General features: G+C 36.4%; 2 protein-coding genes across 3 annotated transcripts in view; both read left to right on the top strand.

Annotated features, from left to right (window-relative positions):
* Positions 1-370: 370 nt before the first annotated feature.
* The window catches only part of LOC144976764 (AN1-type zinc finger protein 1-like), a 29,879-nt gene continuing 6,684 nt past the window's right edge, over positions 371-23,565 (top strand). Inside the window, exons 1-7 of one of the 2 annotated variants that reach the window (XM_078921168.1) lie at positions 371-638; positions 5,133-5,175; positions 7,408-7,444; positions 7,747-7,898; positions 11,227-11,318; positions 12,218-12,411; positions 13,313-13,393. In XM_078921168.1, coding sequence (XP_078777294.1) covers positions 584-638; positions 5,133-5,175; positions 7,408-7,444; positions 7,747-7,898; positions 11,227-11,318; positions 12,218-12,411; positions 13,313-13,393 — 654 coding nt within the window. In that variant the 5' untranslated portion in view covers positions 371-583. Of the gene's footprint in view, positions 650-5,132; positions 5,176-7,407; positions 7,445-7,746; positions 7,899-11,226; positions 11,319-12,217; positions 12,412-13,312; positions 13,394-23,565 lie in introns of both variants that reach the window. The other variant, XM_078921167.1, reaches the window with a different exon arrangement.
* LOC144976761 (uncharacterized) lies at positions 17,595-23,565 on the top strand. Its single transcript, XM_078921163.1, has 2 exons — positions 17,595-18,435; positions 19,294-23,565. Exon 2 carries the CDS (start codon positions 19,861-19,863, stop codon positions 22,201-22,203), a length of 2,343 nt encoding a protein of 780 aa, XP_078777289.1. The 5' UTR covers positions 17,595-18,435; positions 19,294-19,860; the 3' UTR covers positions 22,204-23,565.

Raw genomic sequence — 23,565 nt, 5'->3', positions numbered from 1 at the left:
GACTGAAAATTAGATGTTCAAAATAATGTACAATTACTTAAGTTTTATGTTGTCATGCATGTAAGAAATTAAGATAACTGTCTATTTGTTTTACTCTAGAATATTTTGGAATGCTTACAATTTGGGTCTGTGCTCTCAAACTGGGCAACCCCCGTAGAGATTGCTTACGACTTGCACACTGTGTGGTATTCGGCGAAAAATATTTACCCCCCCCCCCCCCTCCCCTTCTAACTATTCTGTGGGTGTCTCCCATGATTGTCATGGAAATAACATAATTTGTTTGATGATTATTACGATTATTTTGTTCCGCCATCAAGTCCGTCAATGATACAAGGGACAGAACCCCATAAAATCGGAACTGCTGCTAACTGCTACCTAACCTCCTCCGACTTCCGTTCGCCCTTTTTTAAACCAAGCCAAGCCATTGCCAAAATAATTGCCATCATTGATCATTGCCCGCCATTCTAAAACTCAAACTGAAAATGACTGAGAATCACCAGCACCCATCACTAAACTCAATAACCGATGAAACACTCACACGTTAAGTTTGAATTCGTAAAACAAACGAGCATTACCTCAACAAATGGAGTTGCCACATTTGGGAAAACATTGTCATTTCCACGCTTGTCAACAACTTGGTACGGCACCGGTAACGACGTCTCTTTTTTTGTTTTATTATTACAAAAACTTATTTCTCTCTGTTCATCTAACCACGGCAATTCCCCTGTGATAAAGTTTAGAGAGAAATAGTAAAAGCTTAATATTGATTTTTGTCGCTGCCACTTAATAACTTAGACATGATGCTTCAAGACTTTAATTTGAATCAGTCGGAGCAGTCTCATCTTGGGCACATGTGGCATGTGGGAAATGAGAGTGAGGGATCCATGACTCTAGAGTCTACTAAGAGAATCGACGCGATCCACACTCCAAATAGTTGTGTGATTATACTTATTATTTCTTTAGAATGTCAGTCCGTCTTGCAACATCACAGACGTGATCTTGATTGAAGTCAACACTACGAAGTACGAAGGAAGACTGTCATTATCCCCAGACACGTCTGGGGATAATGAAAATTTGTTATCCCCAGACACACACATATTTGAAACTCCACTCTTTACACTTATCCACATTCCAGAATATGGAATGTCTACGAATGCACAAGGAAAGTTAATAAAATATCTATAAAAACATAAAATTAACCAACATTAAATCAGTGGTTACTACTATTACTACAGAATAACACAATATGCGTCGACTTCGAAGTGGGTGTCATGGCCGAATGGTTTAGTCGTCTGCCCTGGAAGTTTTACCAGAATCGACGTGGGTTCGAATCCTGGTTCCGCTCCCTTTTTTTTTTTTTTTTTTTAATTCCGTCTTCTTTTTCAGAACGTTGCAAGGGATAAATGTCCCATCCATCCTCTCCCCCCCCCCACCTTTTCTTTTTTAACTCTCTCTCTCTCTCTCTCTCTCTCTCTCGATTCCTTTCTAGTTTCTATCAAATTGTCATATTCGTCCCCACCCCGATCTCAAAAAGTGTCTAAAAAAGAATAAATAATTAAAAAGCAGACAAGCAAATATTCAGAGAGCGACCGAATGGTCAGATAGAGGAGAAAAAAATAAACAATAATTTAAAAAAAACAAAAAAACAATTTTAAGAAATTTGTGCTCAGATACCGAACAAAAGGCCAAACAAAAAGGAGAAAATAATGGACTCACACAAAAAAAAAAAAAAAAAAGGGGTGGGGGGAGGATGGATGGGACATTTATCCCTTGCAACGTTCCTTAAATAGAATATGGAATTTTTTTTTTAAGTGGCAGAACCAGGATTCGAACCCACAACGTCGATTCTGGTAAAACTTCCAGGGCAGACGACTAAACCATTCGGCCATGACACCCACTTCGAAGTCGACAGATATTGTGTATATGTAGTAACAACTGATTTAATGTTGATTAATTTTATGTTTTTATAGATGTTTTATTAATTTTCCTTATTTCTATGTGCATTCGGAAACATTTCATATTCTGGAATGTGGATAGTTGTTTAAAAGAGCGGAGTTTCAAATATGTGTCTGGTGATAACGAAATTTCATTATCCCCAGACAGGTGTCTGGGGATACCCAGACAGTTGTCTGGGGATAATCACAGCGCACCACGAAAGCGTTAGTTGTAAGACGGTATTATTAGTATTAATATTGCCATTGTTGGTGAGCTTGCCATTTTGTTAGGCTCTATATTCTATAACTATATGACTATGATTTATGATGATGAGCTCTCTTCTCAATTAGGCTTAGGCACTTAAGCTTTCAGTTTTCAAATGATAGTATAACATCTGGTTTACTACGACATGGCAATGATGCAGTATTAGTATTATTTGTTATAACAATAACACTACCAGTCCAGTGGCCGCCGATAAGCTCACTGTAAGGTGAAATTCGTTTTTTTTTAAATTTTATTTTTGGCCCTTTACTGTTTTGGTCACAATGCATTATTTGTGAACCTATGTGACTGATTTTGGTATCATGTAAAGGGCACAAAAGAAGCTTTCTAAAGGTGTATTTGATTCTCAAAAATTACTATATAGGAATCAGCCTGAAACTGGGCTCCAGCTGACTGAAAAAAAAAAACGAAAGGGGATTCCAGAGCTGCCAACTTGCCATAATCCGTTTGGGGGACAATTGACATTCATTTCAGCAGCACTTCACCGACGCATAAAAGTCTATTTAGACCTACAGACAACTTCATCTAGATAATTGTTAATGAACTCATGCATATAATTTATAACTATATTAGCATATTAGAACTCTTAAAACTATCATTTCTCACCTATTTCCTCATATATGACAGTTATAGTTATAGACGGTCTGTGTCGTAATGACACAAAAGTACTCAAATGATACAGTATGTGAAAAAATTTACTGATTGATTAGTGACTAAAAAGGGAGGTCAAATAATAATAGAGGACACGGGCCCTGACAGTCTTAGAGCAAGGCATTGAATGGATAGGCATTTTGATAACATTTTCAAACTCAAAATATCTTTATTTGAATTTGGCCCAGTCAGGGGGATGGGACTTGAAAAAACATAAATTTTGATACGACTAACGGTTCCAGAGTTATTTATATTTTTCTGTTGAAATTTTTAGTCAATTTTACAGAGAGAATATGTGATCTCTTTGCTACGTCAAAACCAGCATCTCGCGGCGATTGGGAAAGTGAGTTTTGCAGTCAGCATGGCCCACTTACTGTTTTCAGTAATTTTGTTTCAATTAAAAAATAAATGGCAAGTGCACTTTATTTTCATATAAATCATTTTCAAGTATGGGCGACCTAAAAAGTCAGTATCGATATTAGTAGTTTCTTTTTTTTTTAATTCTTTTTTTTTTCCCTCTTAACATTGCTTACTCCTATTTTTTTGAAGAAGCATCCTATTTTTTTCACTATGGGTTGGCAGGTATGGTTACAGCACCCTCTGCCCAGCCACGAATGCTCATTCGATGCCATCAATCACTGGTCATGAGAGGAACCTCTACAACTAGATAGTGCTGTCCATCACTATTATCACGATGGCTCGCTTTCGGTGTAGTAGAACAATGATACGATGTCGCATGGCCTGGTCTACAGCGCTTGAAGAAAAAGGTGTAGATGTTGATGAACTTGAAAAAGAAAGGGAACCAAATATTGGTGTAACATCAAAAGTCTTTTGGTTAAGTCTCAAAGCGCTACAAGTCCCAGCATGCAGATATGTGTCATTTTAGTGGGAGGAGCTCTTTAGACTATTTGAATTTCATCAGCAAATGAAGGGAACCTTGTAAGAAGGTCATTGGACCTGTGAGAGAAAATATTTTCAGGGACGTAGCATGAGACTGATGGAGAGCGCGCACATAGCTCTTTAATAGCTAAAAATGGGCTTCAGTCCCATCGTTCTCTCAGGCTCGATCCCTAGCAGGGTTCAGTTACAAAATACATTAGTTTTTCATTGATTTTCTTTTGCAAACCAAACATATCTCTCATGATTATGACACGCTTGTAGTCAGTCTCTTTAACTAATCTTTCCTGACGTGCCCTAGTACATACCATAGTATACTTCACTGGGCAGATGATGGTAACATTAATTTATCGAAAGGGACTCTTCTTTGAATGCCCTTTTCCCACATGAACCCCAGACAAAGAGAGATCGGTCACATCTATAAATAGCAAGTGACAAATGACGTTGGAAAAACAGATCAGATTGCAAAAGGTCTGGGCCATAAGATTGACCTTGGTATTGCTACGAGGGAAGTCTTCTGTATTTATCCTCCACTTTGCCATCATATGGTACCAGGACGTAAGTGCCAACTTAGATAAAAACTCTTTATATAATGAGAATCCCCTTTCATGTCTCACAATACTATCTAGGTCATTTAGTATTGTGCATAACACTTTCAAAAATACAAAAAAATCCTTAAAATTTCGAACACATTTCCTGCCACAGCTTAAAACAAACCCCCATGAGGGTTACGCCCTTTTAATAAATATTTTTTATCATAAGTCGACAACACTGCACACGCCATAGTGACAAGATTGTTTTTATTAATGTGATCAGTGTTTATTGAAATAATGATACTTTGGATAATAATTGCGGTCCCGTTGTATATAAGAATCTTGTTGAGTTATGTTCCTGTGCTGGCATTGAGAATGACATTAAATAAAAAAAAATGAAGTTAAGAAGTCATGAATCACACTGACAACTTACACACATACATAAATTCTCTAGGCAGGGATGATAAACTTACAATTTAGAGACTAGGTCCCCACCAACCACAGGATTATTCGTTTTATTTAATGAATGGAAATCAAAATAGATCGTTCAACAACTGATACGATCGTTGTCTGTGGCAAACAGTCAATATAGAGAAAAAGTGCCTTCTCTATTTTATTCGGAGACGGGAGAAATATAATATTCGTCGTAAAGATAGGTGCCTAGATTTTATAGAGAAAATATTGTTTCCAAATTAGTGGGCAATTAGGTGAACTGGGCATAAAGTGGCATGCATTTAGGCAATTACGACTGTGTTCCTCATATGATGTGATAATTGATAACACAAGCTTTGAATTACAAGCATGGGATAACCAAAATATTTATTTTATTTTCAGACTTCCTTCCATTCCTGTGCGATGCCTGTATAGAGACTTTCTGGTAAGATTTTTATTTAGATTTAAGCATTTCTTTTCCTTCATTTTAAGTGTTGCTCTTGGCTTTGGACCACTTGTAAAGTGATTTTTGAGAATTTTTAGTGGATTTGCGCTTTATAGCTCAAGTTGATTTTTTTGTTTGTTTGTATTTTATTACATCTGGTCCCAAATTTTTTGCTATATGTTATTAGTAATAAAAACCCCCGAATAGCGGCATCGTTATAGCAACAAACTGCAGTTGAAACCGATTCTTGATACCCGACCATTGTCATCTCGTACTCTTAAACAATAAAAAAACGAGATCGCTTTATTACCGACCAATCAGAACGCATGTTTACTAGACTGCATGAATTCAGCACCAGTTCATATGGAACCACAGCAAAAGAAGTTTGTCGGTGGATGGAACTCTCAAGGGTCCATTTACATTCCCTGTTAACTCCCTGTCTGAGGTCAGTGGAGGTAAACTGATATAAGGCAATGCTGTATCCAATGGGTGCAATTATGGATATTATGGTCTTATATTATAATACACGTTGGAGTAGTCGGGAAAACAATTACAGCCTCTTTCACTTTGTTTTCATTTACAAAATCAATTATTGTTTTTTCTAAAATTCAGTCCAAACTTGATATTATTGCGGGTAATACCTAGTTGTTGTTTTTTTTTAATACCGTAAGACGTAAATCTAACAATTTTAAGTGCTTGTAAATTATGGAGCACTTAAATAAAAAAATTGTTCAAAATCCATCATCTGTATCGCATGGACTTCAATTAGTACGTATTCAAAGTAGATGTGAGCATCAGTGTTCTTGTGTGATATCATTTTGGCACTTGATTTTCTTGATTTATTCCTAGTTTTATTAAAGAGCCTTGGAGCACTGTTTACGATCAAAACAATGACAATACACATTTGGAGAGTGAAAGCGTAACTGGTATGCCCTATGTAAGCAGGAGAAATACACATTCTAACGTCATTAAGACATGTCTTCTCTCAGGCATTGGTCCGCACATTGCACTATATGTATTCACGGGTCTCATCATGCCCCCTTTTTCCGCCATCTTGACAACCTCGGAATAACGACACCCCTGGATAATGACATAATTTCCAGGTCCCTGGCAATGTCGTTATCCAGGGGTTGCACTGTAATATAACTATAATCTCAGTTTAATTTTGTTACATCGGTATTTATGAAGAAATGGTCATGACTGTCAAATCAGTTTGTAGTTTGCTCACATTTTACAATTTCATTTTGTTAAGTGAAAGTGAAATGTGCCAAGTTAGTTAATTTTGGTTGGTTGCGAAAAAAAGATATGGTTTTAGTAAAGGTCTGGAAAGAATTTGCTTAAATGCTTCAATTTACTTTCATTTTCTCAAAATATGGGAGAAATTTATACATCTCGTGACATAAATTTGATAATCGCTAGTTTTTAGGACAGGTAGGTCTCTTAACTCAATCAATCCTAGAGTTTTTTGCTACTTTTAAAAATTATTGGAAAATAATTATTAAAAATACATGTTCGTAGATAGTTTTATTCAACTACCATTAACATGTAAAAATTTAAAACATTAGCTTTGATTCTACGCCTATAATTTGTCTCATAAGAATGTAATCAATAGACATGGGGTAAAAGTAACCCGGGTGGGCAACGGATATAGTTAGTGTTGAGTGAGTTAACTTTCTCCAAGTTCACCATAGCTGAAAATTGAACAAATTTGATTGATTTTTCATTCATGTGAATTCATGAGAGTTCATCTCGTTTTTCCTCTTCAGCATTTATATTGTTCTCACCCCTGTCATATTCTTTATATATTCATTTCAATTGCTCTAGAAGTGGGGATTATTAATGCAGTAAAAATGTGTCTTAAAGGCAATTATTCAAAGTTTTCCTCTTTTCTCACTTCTTTCCCCATCAGCACTGGCAGTTGGGGAGGAATAAATATGACTGTTAGTACTGGAGTGAGGAGTATTAAACTTTGCTCAATGGACTTTTAAGGGTCCCAGAAATGATAATGTAGCCATAATATATTCATGCTGATTTCCAGTTCAAGAGTTTCATTCTTCTGATTTAAACCTATAAGAAAACAGCGATTTTTCCCCTGCTATCAGCTCCATCCGTCACTTTTTACCATCCCAGCATGTTTATATATAAATATAATAAAGTTAATATAAGGAAAGAAAATTAAAATTCAAATGGTCATCACATTTTGCTGTTAATTTTTGTTTTGTTTTTTTGCAGTTTAACTCATAAAAATAGAGAGGAACATCATTGTCCTGTGAGTATTCTCTCAAAGCGCAGTCTCTAGCATTGTTATTGGTAATTAATCCATTATTTTTTTATTTTTGACTGATTTTACTTTTATGATATTACCACCAGAGCACATTTATTATAGAAGTAATGAAATGAAACAAATTATTCCGAAAAAAAACAGGAAAGAATTAAAACATTAAAAAATCTACAAAAGGATACAAAATATGGTTTTTATATTCATGTGGATTAAATATTCAAAGTTCTTGTGGTTTCTATTCTATGCATATTTTGACATTCCGTTGATATATTGTTATTGCATTCTTCCAGGTGCCTGTTCCTATGCTGGCCAGCAGAAATGTAGACTGTTCGACTGATAATCGGACAGAGAGACCACTCTATGGTTGTTCCATTGAGGGATGTGTCAAGAAAGAACTTGCACAGATTTCATGCCACCATTGTGGGGGATTCTTCTGTCTGAAGTCAGTTTTGAGACATTTCATCTTAGCATTTTAATTTTAAAGAAAACATGAACTTTTAAAAATGTTTTTTCCCCTTCTTTTGTGGGTCCCAATAGCTCAGTTGATAGAGCATACGCTTCACAATCAAAGGGACCAAGATCAATCCTGGGTTCAGTGGGGATTTTTTTTCTGACCCCCCTTGTCCTCCCATCAGTGATTGGATCGCTGGATCAGTTAGATCTTGCGGAAGGTACTTTGCGATAGACTAGTATCCTGCCCAAAGGGTAGCAGGCAATTACTATTGTCCGTTTCACGCTATAGAAACTAGGATAAGCCAAAGAACTCCTGCTTCATGGAACTACTAATTTTTTTTCTCCCCTTCTTTTCGTGGATTTGTAACCCCTTAGCAATGACTATCCCGCACAAATCTTTGGGCCTCTTTTTCGCTCACGAAGTGCCCGAATTCGCGTCAAAATATGGGACGAAGCCGTTTTGTATATGCTATTTTAAAAAATTAATTACGAAGCTGTTTATCGATGAATATGACTGAAAGCTGGCACACCGTTAGAAAAAAGATCATTTTAGATTATGTCAAGCGACAAAACTCTTGCGATTACCAGAAGACCGTTAAAAATAGATTTTTACTCTTTGGAGTAAAATATTTCTAAAACTACCGGACGTGGAGGTTTTGTCACTGACAAGGTAATACATGAACATTTCTTCTTTTTGGTTGTAAAATTTCATATGAATATGACGAGTACTTTTCCCGTATTTTACAAAACACCATCCTAATTTGCTCTTCAAGTTTCAATCTTTTAATCCACTTATTACGCAAGATACAACCAAAGGTCGAAAAAAAATGCCGAAAAAGCGTCCCATATTTTCGCGTTTTTTTACCTCTTTGCGGGTCATCCAAATAAATGACACCTTTGAAACTGCATAACTTGTTTATTTATGAATGGATTTTCAAAATTCAAAAACATTTTTACTCAGTGGAGATAGGGCTTTGATTTTAGACAAAAATTTTCCTCAAAAAGAGAAAAAAAACATTTTTCATAGTCATTGCTAAACCCCTTGTCTCGATTTGAAAATGATGTCGGGATGTACCAGATTCTGAAAAGTGAGAATTAGGATTAGAACCATATAAAATATAAATTTCTGGGTGTGGTTCCTGGCTTCCCATAGAGGGCAGGGAGGCACTTACTGTGTCTTCTATCCCCTTATGTCTGTTTTCCAATTGCTTTCTGTCTTTGTTTTGGAATGAGATTACTTGGGTTTTGCCCTGACCCTGACCGTAATGCTCGGTTGGGAAGGAAACATACAAATGCATTGTTACTGTTTTGGGAGATGATATTTTTTTCCTTGTAAACTCTGCTAAGTATGGTAATTTTTGTTATTTTGAATGTTCCCATAGTGGGCAGGGAGGTACATGCTGTGTCTTCTATTCCCCCAACCCGTTTTCCAATTGTTTCCTGTCGTTGTCTTGGATTGAGATTACTTGGTTTTGTCCTGGCCCTGGCCGGAGTTCTTTGGCTGGGAGGGAAACAGTCGAATGTATAGTTATAGTTTTGGGAGATGATATTTTTTTTCCCTTGTAAATCATCTCTCTGTTATGAATTGTATTATGTTTAGTTTACATATTATATTATATGATTTTTAAACATTTGAGTGTATTCCTCTTAGTTGGGACCTGTGCTTGTGTCTGGATGAGACTTTTAGGTGATCTTAAACTAATTTACATCTGTTCCCTATTTGAACCAATTCCCCTTTGTCTCACCTTTTCTTTAACTTTTTATCTCCCATTTTCTTCCTTTTTACTGGCGCTGATATGCCCTTAATGTGTTGCAAGCGCCGTAAAACCCTTAAAAACATTATTTTGAATCTTTAATAATGTAAATATTTGAGTGCATTCCTCTTAGTGGGATCTGTGTTGGTGTCTGGATGAGACATTTAGGTGATTTCAAACTAAGTACATTGATGGTGTGCTCTTGGAATCTACATCTGTTCCCTTTTTGAACCAATACCCCTTTGTCTTACCTTTTCTTGGTTGTACCTAAATTGTAATTCTAGAACATTTTCCAATCCCTTATTCTTCCCTTTTACTGGCACTGATATGACCTAAACGTGTTGCGAACGCTGTAAAACCCTTAAATACACCAACAAATACAAATTTCACCCCCTTTTTTTATAACAGAAGAATTAATCTTTATTCTCTTCTATTATAAATAGAAATTTACCCCTAGTTTGATATTTGAGGTTAATGATTCAGTTTTCAGCACTTAATTCATCTCAACATAATACCGTTTGGACAGGCCTGTAAATTTCCGCCGAAAAAAATTTAAAAATTAAAATACTTTTTCATTTTGTTTCACTTCCTTTTGAATTGGTAAAATTCTAAGAAAATATTCTGGGAAATGGGGATCTTTGCTCATGTTATATTGAAACAGCTTCGGCTTCAGGGGGACACGTCCCCCTGGTCCCCTACCAGGGCTCCGTCCTGGACCCGGACCCAATACATCTCGCGGATTTTCAGGCAATTTTTTCAGGGGCAGATGCAGGCCTGGTTTGGAGACAATGTCTCACATTTGTGATGTTGCTTGGGTAATGGGTCTATAGTTTTTAAATTTTGCCGCTGGTAGGTGATTGATTTTAGTAGGGACTAGCCATTATTATTAGTAGTATTATTATTACTATCAGGTATTTGGTCAAATTGAACCGCTCTACATTGCTCAGACCTGTCTTTTATTTTTTATACAAATTTAATTTGGTATTTCTGGATTGTTTAAAAGCCAAATTTTGGAAAATTATTTTCAGGACAATGGATGGAAATGTTGCAGTTTGTGAAAGAAATGGACATATGTAATCAAACTGAATAACAATATTACATCAATTTTGAACCAGAGCTTTTTATAGCATGAAATGGACTAACAATTGCTCGCTACTCCTTGGATAGGATGCTAGTCTATAGCGAATTAGTTTCTGCCAGATCTATCAGACCCAGCTACCCAATCACTACTGGCTGGACAAGGGGATCAGAAAAAAATCTTGACTTCACTTTTTTAACTATTTCAGTCCCTTTATATGTGAAACAAGTGCTCTACCAACTTCACTACCGGGACCCTCAATCATATATTTTGATTTGATATACAATTCTTTTTTCTTCCTTTTTTCTTTGAATTATGTAGGAACTAATTTTGATTTCATAAGATTTGGTTTGAATCAAAATTTATTTATGTATATATATATATATGTTTGGCATTGTGATTAGTTGATGGACAAAATGTTGATTAAAATTTTGGATTACACTGTTAATAAATTTTTTATTAACGTTTCCTCCTATACCTACCAGTCATCGCCTTCAGGAAGATCACAAATGCCCTAAACTACCAGAGAAAAAACCTGAGGTATCCAAGACAGCACAACATGTACAAAATATTCTTGGTAAGATGTGTACATTGTCTTCTCTTTTTTTGTTTGTTTTTTTAAATTTTCATTTTCTTTTCCTTTCTTTTCTTTTTTTCTTTTCCCTTCTTTTATTTTTTCTTCTTCTTAAAAATTTTCCATTCTTTATTTTAAAATCCTTATTTAATCACAGCAGCCAACTGTCCTGATAAAATAGGGACTGTCCCGATTTGACGATCTGGAGAACAAATTGTATAAAATTGGATTGTTTATTTGTATGGAAATGACCTTTGCATGTCCCAGGAATTATGCATTTTTGGCAAGCAAATTAAAAGGAACAGAGATAAATATCTAAATCTAGATTATATGAATTATATAATGGTCCAAACATAATGCTCTTTTGGGTCATTGACCGTCTTGCACATTAGCATGGGTGCAAGAGTGCCGGCCGATTGGATTGCCGAAAAAAACGTCGCCGGCTTTTTGCGATTTGGATTTTATTTTATTTTATTTTTTATAGTTTATTTTTGTATATTTTAAAATTGTGCAACTTGTGACAAGAAACTTAACAAATTACTGCATTACAACCTTTGGATTAAACATACAACATTATTATGTATTAACTACTATTATGAAGACTAGATGCTGAGAACAAGACTTCAAATGACGAGATAAGTCCGTGAATCTTGCAGACTTTTTCAGATTATATGTCTGGTCATAAGTAGACTTGCAGGCTTTTTGAGGTCCAGTTGCTTGCACCCATGCATAAGGGTGTCCCATTTTAGCTATTTGAAAAGTTTGCTGTAATAGTAATAATAAAAAAAACACATTGCAAATTTACTATTTAATTAAATCTGAAATCTTTATGAATATCAATTCGCCTTGAATGTTTTAAATTATTTTTTTTATTAAAAAAAAATATATCCATCTTTTTATAGCCCAGAAAGAGCCCAAGGCTAAAGCCAAACTCACCAATCCTAAATCAATCAAGATGTCTGCCAAGGTCAATCTAATGAAAATGAAGACAAAAGCAGAAGGAGACTCTGGGATACCACAAACTGAAAGGGTCTATTTCAAGGTCATTCCACCGCTAGACTCTGCTAAACTGCCAGCACCTCTATTTTTTTCTAAGGTGATTGTTATATAACATTGCTTTTGTTTATTTGTTCACAGGTAGTTCATTTCATTCAGGAGACCTTCAACGAATGTGATAAAATCCTGTATTAACAAAGTTATATTCTGGTCTTACCTGATCTGAATAAAGGCTTTTGGATCTCAAACTTTTCATCAGTCCTAATAATACCAAGAAAGAATTTCAGGAGAACAAATAAATTAATCCTATTTATCATCTATTTATTATCCTCACCAAGACTACAATCAAGAATGTCCTTTTTCTCGCTAAAGTGGTAAAACCAGGCTTTTGTAAGGATAAGTTAGACTGATATGCATCCTTTTCTATGATTTAAGGGTAATACCATTTGATGAAGAGAAGCTTTGCGTGAAATATTTTCATATAATATGCTCTTTATGAGAAAAACTTTTTAGCAAAGGGCATCCCTGTAGATACTGGATAAGACAAATTGTGATGTTATGAAAAACTTGTAATCTTATGTATCAGAAATTGTGTGTTATTCATTTAAAGGGGAAAGCATTCTTTGCTTTTATCAGAAAATGTATGTATTATATTTTTTTTAGGGGGAGATTGGTCCCTGCGTTTATCATAAATTATTTGCATTTCTTAGTAATTAACTGAAATTTACCCATTATTTCATACTATTATCAACTTGGAACGTTCAGTTTTCCAAGCCTGGTTTCTTAGTGAGGACAGAGCTTACTCTGTTTATCGCCCCTGCTGTTGAAAGAGAGCAGTACATGGTGACAAAAACAATTAATAGAGGCTGTGATGTGGCTTATGGGAAGCTGTGCTGGCCTCCTGAAAAAAACAATAAACTTATGTGCACATTAAGAAATGTGATTTGTTAGGAAAATAATTCCTTTTTTTTTGTGTATGTGTGTTTTTGTTTTTTTCCAAGGTGTGGACAGTGGGACGAATCATTGATGTCATTGCTGACAGGATGTCCATACCAAACCTCAACAATACTAACAGTCTTAAGGTGGGTGAATCAGGGTGGTCTGGGTGGGGTCCCTTGACCTCCCATGGTGAGCAAGTCACTTGCTGTATCTTCTCTCCTCTTATGTCTGTTTTCTGAGTTGCTTTCTGTTTTTGTCTTGGAAAGGGATTGATTGATTTTCTCCTGGCCCTTGTTGGAGTCTTTTAGCTGAAAGGGAAACAGTAATGTCAAATAATTGGTATTAGTTTTTGGAGATTATTTTTTTCCCTTCGTAAATCATCTCTCTGTTATGTATTGTTAGTTACATTTTCTGTTTTGAATATATTCAGTAAAAATTTATGTATTCCTCCTAGTGGGATCCTGTGCTGGTGTCTGAATGAGATTTTGAGTTGATCTCAAATCGAGTACACTGATAGTGTGTTCTTGGAGTCTACTTATGTTCCCTATTTGAACTAGTCCCCTTTGTCTTCCTTATACTCGGTACCTTTACTTGTAGTTCTATAATTTTTTCACAATCCCATTTTCTTCATGACATAAATGTGTTGCAAGCGCCGTAAAAACCTTAAAAACAAACAAAAGCAATAAGGAAGCTAATGATGACAGTTTGTCATTATTATTGAGCATTTAAACATTGACATGAAAATTTCTGTCATTCCATCGATCTTCTATTAACTTATCAATAGGTCATGCAACTTTGTCAAGGACTTTCCATCCCAAATCCTCAAATCATTATTTTGCTGACCACCAGAAAAGTGAGTGGAGCAGGCACTTATGTTGGTAACAACAAGATATGAAGTGAATAGAAAAGTGCCAGAAGACAATAGAGAATAAAAAAAAATTTTTTTCGCGGCGGTGGTGGGGTTTGAACCTGCGACCTTATTGGTACGACAACTCCGCCTGGCAGGTGAGAGCGTGGCTCTACCGTGTGAGCTATCCACGAACACAAAAATATTCGTTTCAAACCCAAAGTCATTACTAGATCCCTCTCTCACCCACTTCTTGAGACCGCCGATTCGTTCGGCCACCACCATCGCGAATAATTATGACCAGCAGTTAAGCTTAATAGCCAATATTCTCAACACAAACATATAACATAGAAACGATTGAGACATTGAGTATGCTCCGGTGTATGGGGTGAATTTTTTTAAATTCGAAAAGTGAGTGGAGCAGGCACTTATGTTGGTAACAACAAGATATGAAGTGAATAGAAAAGTGCCAGAAGACAATAGAGAATAAAAAAATTTTTCGCGGCGGTGGTGGGGTTTGAACCTGCGACCTTATTGGTACGACAACTCCGCCTGGCAGGTGAGAGCGTGGCTCTACCGTGTGAGCTATCCACGAACACAAAAATATTCGTTTCAAACCCAAAGTCATTACTAGATCCCTCTCTCACCCACTTCTTGAGACCGCCGATTCGTTCGGCCACCACCATCGCGAATAATTATGACCAGCAGTTAAGCTTAATAGCCAATTTCTCAACAAACATATAACATAGAAACGATTGAGACATTGAGTATGCTCCGGTGTATGGGGTGAATTTTTTTAAATTCAGAAAAGTGAGTGGAGCAGGCACTTATGTTGGTAACAACAAGATATGAAGTGAATAGAAAAGTGCCAGAAGACAATAGAGAATAAAAAAAATTTTTTTCGCGGCGGTGGTGGGGTTGACGTGGACTTTAATATTACGAAACCTCCGCGGAGTTGGCGTACCATAAGGTGAGTCAACCCCACCACGACAGCAAAAAATTCTTTATCCTAAAGTCATTACTAGATCCTTCTACTCACCATTCTTGAGATGCCCGATTCCTTGGCCACCACCATCGCGAATAAAAAAATGACCCAGCAGTTAAGCTAAATGCCAATGTCTCAACAAACATATACATAGAAACGATTGTTGAGAATATTGGTATGCCGTGTATGGGTAATTTTTTTAATTCAGGGAAAGTGAGTGAGCAGACTAATGTGGTACAACAAGATATGAAGTGAATAGAAGGCAGAAGACAATGAGAATAAAAAATAATTTTTGTGCGGCGTGGTGGCGGGTGGAATTTTAAAAAATTAAAAAACCTGCCAGGCGGAGTTGTCGTACCAATAAGGTCGCAGGTTCAAACCCCACCACCGCCGCGAAAAAATTTTTTATTCTCTATTGTCTTCTGGCACTTTTCTATTCACTTCATATCTTGTTGTTGCCAACATAAGTGCCTGCTCCACTCACTTTTCTGAATTTAAAAAAATTCACCCCATACACCGGAGCATACTCAATGTCTCAATCGTTTCTATGTTATATGTTTGTGTTGAGAATATTGGCTATTAAGCTTAACTGCTGGTCATAATTATTCGCGATGGTGGTGGCCGAACGAATCGGCGGTCTCAAGAAGTGGGTGAGAGAGGGATCTAGTAATGACTTTGGGTTTGAAACGAATATTTTTGTGTTCGTGGATAGCTCACACGGTAGAGCCACGCTCTCACCTGCCAGGCGGAGTTGTCGTACCAATAAGGTCGCAGGTTCAAACCCCACCACCGCCGCGAAAAAATTTTTTATTCTCTATTGTCTTCTGGCACTTTTCTATTCACTTCATATCTTGTTGTTACCAACATAAGTGCCTGCTCCACTCACTTTTCTGAATTTAAAAAAATTCACCCCATACACCGGAGCATACTCAATGTCTCAATCGTTTCTATGTTATATGTTTGTGTTGAGAATATTGGCTATTAAGCTTAACTGCTGGTCATAATTATTCGCGATGGTGGTGGCCGAACGAATCGGCGGTCTCAAGAAGTGGGTGAGAGAGGGATCTAGTAATGACTTTGGGTTTGAAACGAATATTTTTGTGTTCGTGGATAGCTCACACGGTAGAGCCACGCTCTCACCTGCCAGGCGGAGTTGTCGTACCAATAAGGTCGCAGGTTCAAACCCACCACCGCCGCGAAAAAATTTTTTATTCTCTATTGTCTTCTGGCACTTTTCTATTCACTTCATATCTTGTTGTTACCAACATAAGTGCCTGCTCCACTCACTTATCTGAATTTAAAAAATTCACCCCATACACCGGAGCATACTCAATGTCTCAATCGTTTCTATGTTATATGTTTGTGTTGAGAATATTGGCTATTAAGCTTAACTGCTGGTCATAATTATTCGCGATGGTGGTGGCCGAACGAATCGGCGGTCTCAAGAAGTGGGTGAGAGAGGGATCTAGTAATGACTTTGGGTTTGAAACGAATATTTTTGTGTTCGTGGATAGCTCACACGGTAGAGCCACGCTCTCACCTGCCAGGCGGAGTTGTCGTACCAATAAGGTCGCAGGTTCAAACCCCACCACCGCCGCGAAAAAATTTTTTATTCTCTATTGTCTTCTGGCACTTTTCTATTCACTTCATACTTTGCTGACCACCGCAGTGCAGTGTTAATCAAAAATTTCAAATCACTGTCACTTGCTTTGGTTAATGTTGCCTTTTATTTATTTTGCAAATTGATGGTCTCTGCGTGGAACATTAATTCTTTATATGATATTTTTACAGTTCTACATTTTCTATAGTTTGTTGTGTGCTACTAATTTGGCTTATATAATATTAGGTACCACAAATGCTCGCTATCGGAGAGCCGATCAGGCAGCGGGCGTAGCGTAAACGTGAAAAACTCGTAATATTTCCACTCTAATATCTTTTCTCAGAGTGGAGTGATTTCGATTTTTAAAACAGCAGTTTGAAGCTGCATTTTTATTCTTTCGTACCATATGAATCATTAAACTGTACAAAAAACATAACCCTAATTGATTCGTTCGTATCTAACGGAGCTTCTAGCACTATCTCACGCAGCGACCGGTTGATCGGCGATGGTCTGAAATAACCCCCTTTGTTTTCCTTTCGGTTTCCGTCCGCCGTCAACTGCGCATGTGTAACGAAAGTACTTCCATGAGAAAGGGGAATAACTGACCTTTCTTTTGATATCGAACAAAGCGACGGTTTCTAACTTCGACGGACGCTACAGGCGCTTTGAAATATTTATTTGTAAAAAATACCCTCCCAGATTAAAAAATTCCATTATTGTTTGAAACCTGTGGAAACGTCATCATTTAAACTTTTTCACTGTGTGAAAATCGGCATAGTTTATATTAAGACGGCTAGCGGAACGAGCTTGGAAAAATACCATACAGAGAGCAATCACGGTCTTCTCACGCCTGGGGGAATGGCGGCTGTCGCTGTCACCGCTGGCGAGCAACATCCTAACGAAACTCCGACACCGACATCGTTGTCTTTGGAACAACTGAAACAACTGCTAGGTATGTTATCTATTTAGATTTTCAGAGTTCTTATTTAATTTATAAAAATAATATTAAAATTAAAATTGTCTACTATGAATATGAAGAAATGGTTTGTTGAACTGGTGGATAATTTGTGAGTGATGTGATGATAGAAGAATAAGTTCGACCCAAGAGTGCCCTTGTTGTTCTCCTCGTTGCTAGGAACAGGGAATGTTTACACAGTAATCTACTTACGATGTGATCACTAGATAGTTTTTATTGAATATGTTTACGATATCCCTATGACCGTGTTCAGCCTATTTGTTGTCGTACTTGTATATGTAGCCTACTAAAATTTGATGCTGTCATTTCACCAATCATCGTATTCGTATGTTGTTGTCATTGTCATCATCATAATCATTGATGATGTGCTGTGTTCATATTTTAGTGCACCTTAATATTAATATCAATTTAAATGGAATCTCCATGAGTGTTAGTGAAGTGTTTAGTTAAGTTTCTTGAATTTAGAGTTATAGATTTAAATCAATGTTTAATGACCCTTGCTATGGGGACATCTTTATTTACACTACCTGTATTCAAGATTTTGGATATGCAATGCCATTCATTTTTTTCTCCCACACTAATCATTTTAGGACTTTTCTTTTTCATATTACAGAGGATGAAACCTACATTCTGATGAAAGAGAATTTCTTAACACCCCAGGGAAGAGGTCGACCTAAGAAGTCCAAGACTTTACCATCGTCCATGATTGTGACCCATAGACTTTTGGTGCAGCTGAATTTTTTAAAATCAGAGGACGACCGATGTACTTTTGCTGATGTAAGTTACATTCTCACTCCTACTCCTACCCATATTTGCAATTCAGTGCAGCAGGATATATCGAGATCCCTGGTCTGGGCTATTAATTTACAGAAGAGTAGACTAGCAAATTCGAAGCTGAAGCACTTTCATTTCATTTTTTGAGCCATCGACTAGGTGGTGATGGCGCTTGTGGCACATTAAGGTCATATAGGCATCTGTTTCCAGCTGTTATGTATGATGTGTGTAACTGTATACTATTGCCATGTCTATGGTCTGTATGTGCTGGGTATGTCTAGTTCAGTGAATGTTTCATTTGTCTGTATTATTTAAAATCATATTTTGTAGATGTTACGATTAAAGATTTCAATTATTTTGCCGTTGTTGGCATTCCTGTTGACAGTTTTAAATCTTCTGCGCATAACTAATTATAGTGTGTGAATTTGTGTGATTACTATTTATGATTTGACTAGAATGCGAGTACACTTTGTCTCAGTCCTAATACTTTTACAACTAGCTTAGAATTCATGGTAAGACCATGGTTCGGTTAGAATTGAACCATGCCATGAAATGTTTAGCGGATTGAGGTTGGTTGCCATTTTAGGCTGTTTACCATGGAACTTTTCTTTTTCCAAAATGCAATTTAATGGCATATTGATACAAATTGAAGTTGAGGTACAAAATTATATTGTAGAACAAGTTCCTAGTTGTTAGGAGGGAAGCACAAATTTAATGATCAACAGTTGATAGTTACTATCCATGGTATTAATTCAAGTGGAAAAGCAATAAGCGTTTTAAGGATTTTTGAAGAACTACTGCAATCAATTTTATTATTTTTAAAACATTGGTTTTTTGGGTTTTTCTTTATTTACTCTCCAGCTTCATGACTGGCTATGCAAACTGGACCCAACTTTGGAAAATGTCTCAAAGAGCCGGATAAGCCACCATGTGACATCGATTGTGAAGAACTGTCTGCAGATGACCACAGACGCTGTGGAGCCTTTTCTGAATCAAACATTTGATTTCCATGCTCTTTGTTTGCCATTATCGAGTTTAGGTTTGGATAGGTTACATCTCATTGGTGTTAAGCCATTTGTACCATCACAATCTGTTGTAATTACTAATTCTGTTGTTAGAGCCTTAGAACATTTCCAGGATAAGGAAGGACTCCCTATGAGTTTTGTTATTAGATGGATAAAGAAACTGAACTCAGACGCTGTAATGTCCGATTCTCAGTTGCGTTCAAAGATATTGTCACTTTGCAAAAAAATTAGGGCTTTAGTTAAAAACAAAAAAAATCAGGTGTTAGACCAATTGTTAGCAGAGCCTTTTTTTTCATCTGCGCCCACTACTCCATCCTGACCAAGCAAAGGTGCTTCTGAAAAAGAATGTAAGCAGCTGAAAAAAGTGAATGATGCGCTCAATATAAATATTTCACAGAAAGAAATGGAGATACAAATTTTGAAAGAGGAACGAGAGACTTTGGTTCAAGAGAATGAGCGATTGTGTGAACTTGAGCGTCTACTACGAGATAAAACAAAAGAGACAAAATTGCTAATCCGGCAGCTCAGAGAGACGGAACAAAATCTAGACTGCTTAAATAAGTCAAGGACTTACAAGATGAATGTCTCCTTACGAAAAGAAATTACAGAAGCAATCAGTAAGATGGATGACCTGAACAGTAACAACGAGAAGCTCAATGCTGAAATTGTGGAAATGAAAAAGAAATTAATTCTTGCACAAAAAGGTCGAAGCAGTTGGAAGCAAAAATTTGAGGATGAAAAAGTAAAAACACAATCTCTGAGTGAGCTGCAGGCCATGGATGATGGTGAAAAAGAGTGTTCTCTAAAGAATGATAGAAGTAATCGATTTAAAAACCATGTGAGACTAGCCTATATGGATCTACAAGGAAAGGCAGGAGTTGCAGCGACCAAGTGCTCTGAAGTTATTCAGATTGTTAGTAAACGTTTTTTTGGCAAGGAATTTTCACGTAAGGAACTACCCAGTATGTCTACAGCTCTAAATTTTGCAGATGAGGCACATCATATCTCAATGCACCAGGTCGTAGATCAAATCAAGAAGTCAGACCACTACACCTATGCTTCTGATGCCACAAGCCGTCAAAAGCAGCATTATTTAGAAAGGCACATCATACTAGCAGACAAGACACAGTTGAGTGTAGGATTCACTGAAGTTGCAACCGATGATGCTAACACATTGCTGGAAAAAACTCTTGAACTTCTACATGAACTGACAAATATATATTGCATAAATGCAGATGATGAAAAGAAGAGGGATGACGTCTTTAGGGAGCTTGTAGAGAAAATGAAGAGCCTCATGTCAGACAGAGCAGCAGTGAACAAATCATTCAATAAGAAGATGGCACAGTTTAGAAAGGACTACCTTGGGGATGAAAGTGTCATTACTCACTTTGTATACTGTAATGCCCACTTCCTGTTAGGACTTGCTCAGGCAACGCAGGAGGCACTGAAGGAAATGGAAAGCGAGATTTGCCCTAGTGGACTTGGAAGAGATATGCAAGCAAAATTTGCTGCATTTTCAAATTCATCTCCAGAATCCGCAGCAATACGTTTGATAAGAACTTCTTCGGAGTGTCTTGGTCCAAGATGCGATGAGAAAAGTGGGAGCAGAGTGAACTGGTTAGCCTATTGTGATGAACACAATATTAGATCAAAATTTTCTTCTTTTCGCAACAACAGATTTAACAATATATTTGATAACGCTGCTGCAACTTTATTCCATTGTCAACACATGATTGATTTCTTGTCAAATGCCAACTTTCATTCGAACATGAAACTCCAAAGTGTCACAGCAGATGCTCTTGATGACAGAATCCTCGCCATGGTTGGAGCTGTAGCATTATTCAATATCATCATCACCAGTTCATACTGGAAATTAATGAACAGCAACCTCCCATATGGATCTTTTCCGGAGTATGTAAGAAAACTGGATTGCAAGATTGAAAACCTCGTCTCCCATGGAATTGAAAATCAAGTTGATGCGACCTCTGTGTTCGATGACTACAGTGTTCAAGATGATGCTACGCTTGACTTGGTTTTCAATTCTTTGAAAGGACAAAAGAGTTTGTGGAGTACAACCCTTAAAAAGATTGCTGTGAAGTGCCAGATTGTGCTAAGGCGACAACTTAAAGACTTTCTGGAGGGAGAAATATACGAAGATCTGGATGAGGAGACAAAGGAGATTTTGGATACATGTCCCTTAACAAATTTATCAGGAGAACGTCTCTTCGGTGACTTAGACTATGATATGCTGAAGAGGAGACATGCAACAACGCACCATCGGTCTTCCATAATAATGTGGAATCACAACAACACTGCTGCATGGTTTGATAAGCAAAGTGACACAAAGAAAGAAGAGCTAATGGATTCCGCCCTTAAAAATAGAAAGTACTTGCGGGAAAAGCACCTTGAGTCTGTAAGGCGTGAAAAAGAGATCATTAAAACGAAACTTGCTGCCAATAGGGAAATGATGAAACAGAAAGAAGTTAGACAGGCAGAGTTAAAAGCATCAATCCTTGACTGTGTTATCAAAGATGGAGGTGTCTGTACCACTAAGGAGGAATTGGATGAGCTTTCCAGAAATTCAACAGTGGAATCGCTGAAAACACAGTTAAGATACAGGAAAGTGTTTAAAAATCAAAAGCACTTGAAAGTAACTGGAACAAGAGATGAGCTTTACAAGTCATTGCTGAATACAATTGAGATGGAAGTCGAGAATAATAGCAGATCTGAGGATGGATTGGGTTAAGCTATGATTTTTTTTTTTTCCAGCAGTAGTTTTTAGTGCATTAGACAAAGTTATCTATATTGTGAGTTTTGAACTTATAAATACAAAGCATGAATAGTATATCATTTATTCAACTAAAGCCAGTTTTTTTCCTTTTTTAAAAAAATTTCCCCTTAAATTGAACTTCATTCTGAATTTAGCATAACACTTAGGGTGATAAATTTTGGCACAATTTCTTTGTAAATTATACACTTTTATACAAAAAATACAGGGGCTGATTTGTCAGACTAAGTCTTCAAAAGTAACATTCCTGTCCTGTTGCAATACTTGTTGCAATTCTTGTTGCAATTATTTCAATCCTACTTTTCCCTTGATGATTTTCAGTAAACGTCTTTATATGTGAAAAAGAAATATGTTGGATAGACCGCTTTGTCAAATATTTTATTTAGAATTCTTATTAATTACACCCTTCCTTGTAATTTTATCTTAATTTTTATTTTATCATGCCTCAAGAATAGCATAGAGTACATACTGATATTGATATGAGAATTTTAAATCAATATATTTGTAAATAACAATTTTATGCAAATACTCGTGTTGGATAAGCCAATTTGTCATATAATATTCTTCAAGAGTCCATGTACACTACATTCTTGAAATTTTATTTTAAATTTGACTTCATTTTCGAATTTAGAATAGCAAAATCCCCTTAAAGAAGTGATTTTGAATACATATCTTTGTAAATATAATTTTTATGCAAAAATATCAGTTGGATCACAATTTTGTTACATTATTTTTCTTTTTAAGTCCAATTTCACCACCTTATTACAATTTGATCTTAAATTTGACTTCATTTTTGCATTTAGAATGCCAAATTACATTTACATGAGGAGTTTAAAGTTAATATCTTTGCAAGCAAAAAATTTATGCGAGAAATCGTGTTTTTGTGAAAATTTTCTACCAAATGGCAAATTTGGCTCCGCAGCCATGTTTGCGCGTTCGTAAAAATATATTTTGATGTCGTAAGTCTTTGAGAAAAATTTAGCTTGTTCAGTACTTTCATGGTATGAAACTTAGAGGTTTTCATAGCTGTAAGTTCATAAATTTTGATTTTATAGTCCACCAAAAGTGCCCTCCAGTAACTCTGCGTCACAAAATTTTCACCCAAATGTTGATTTTTCCCCCATCTTTCGGCTCTCATTACAAATTTTTTTGATATTACTCGTTTTCAAATTTTTGACAATGTAAATTTTGCTTAGCCAGCTTTGTATTACAGCCAAGAAATTTTTGTTAATGTATAAAGTGAATTTGTTGTGGCATGTTGAATCTGGTAAAAATCACATTTTTCGAATGATGCGAAAATAATAAAATTTGAAAATGGAA

The sequence above is a fragment of the Berghia stephanieae genome, chromosome 7 (genome assembly GCF_034508935.2).
Source record: "Berghia stephanieae isolate SIO BIC M18660-M18661 chromosome 7, UCSD_Bste_1.3, whole genome shotgun sequence".
Taxonomy (NCBI): Eukaryota; Metazoa; Mollusca; class Gastropoda; order Nudibranchia; family Aeolidiidae; genus Berghia; species Berghia stephanieae.
Note: the sequence above shows the minus strand (reverse complement) of the source record. Positions and strands in the feature narration are given on the sequence as shown.

Bases quoted from the DNA above. Each gene is read 5' to 3' on its own strand.
- LOC144976761 (XM_078921163.1), top strand. From the start codon at position 19,861: ATGGAGATACAAATTTTGAAAGAGGAACGAGAGACTTTGGTTCAAGAG.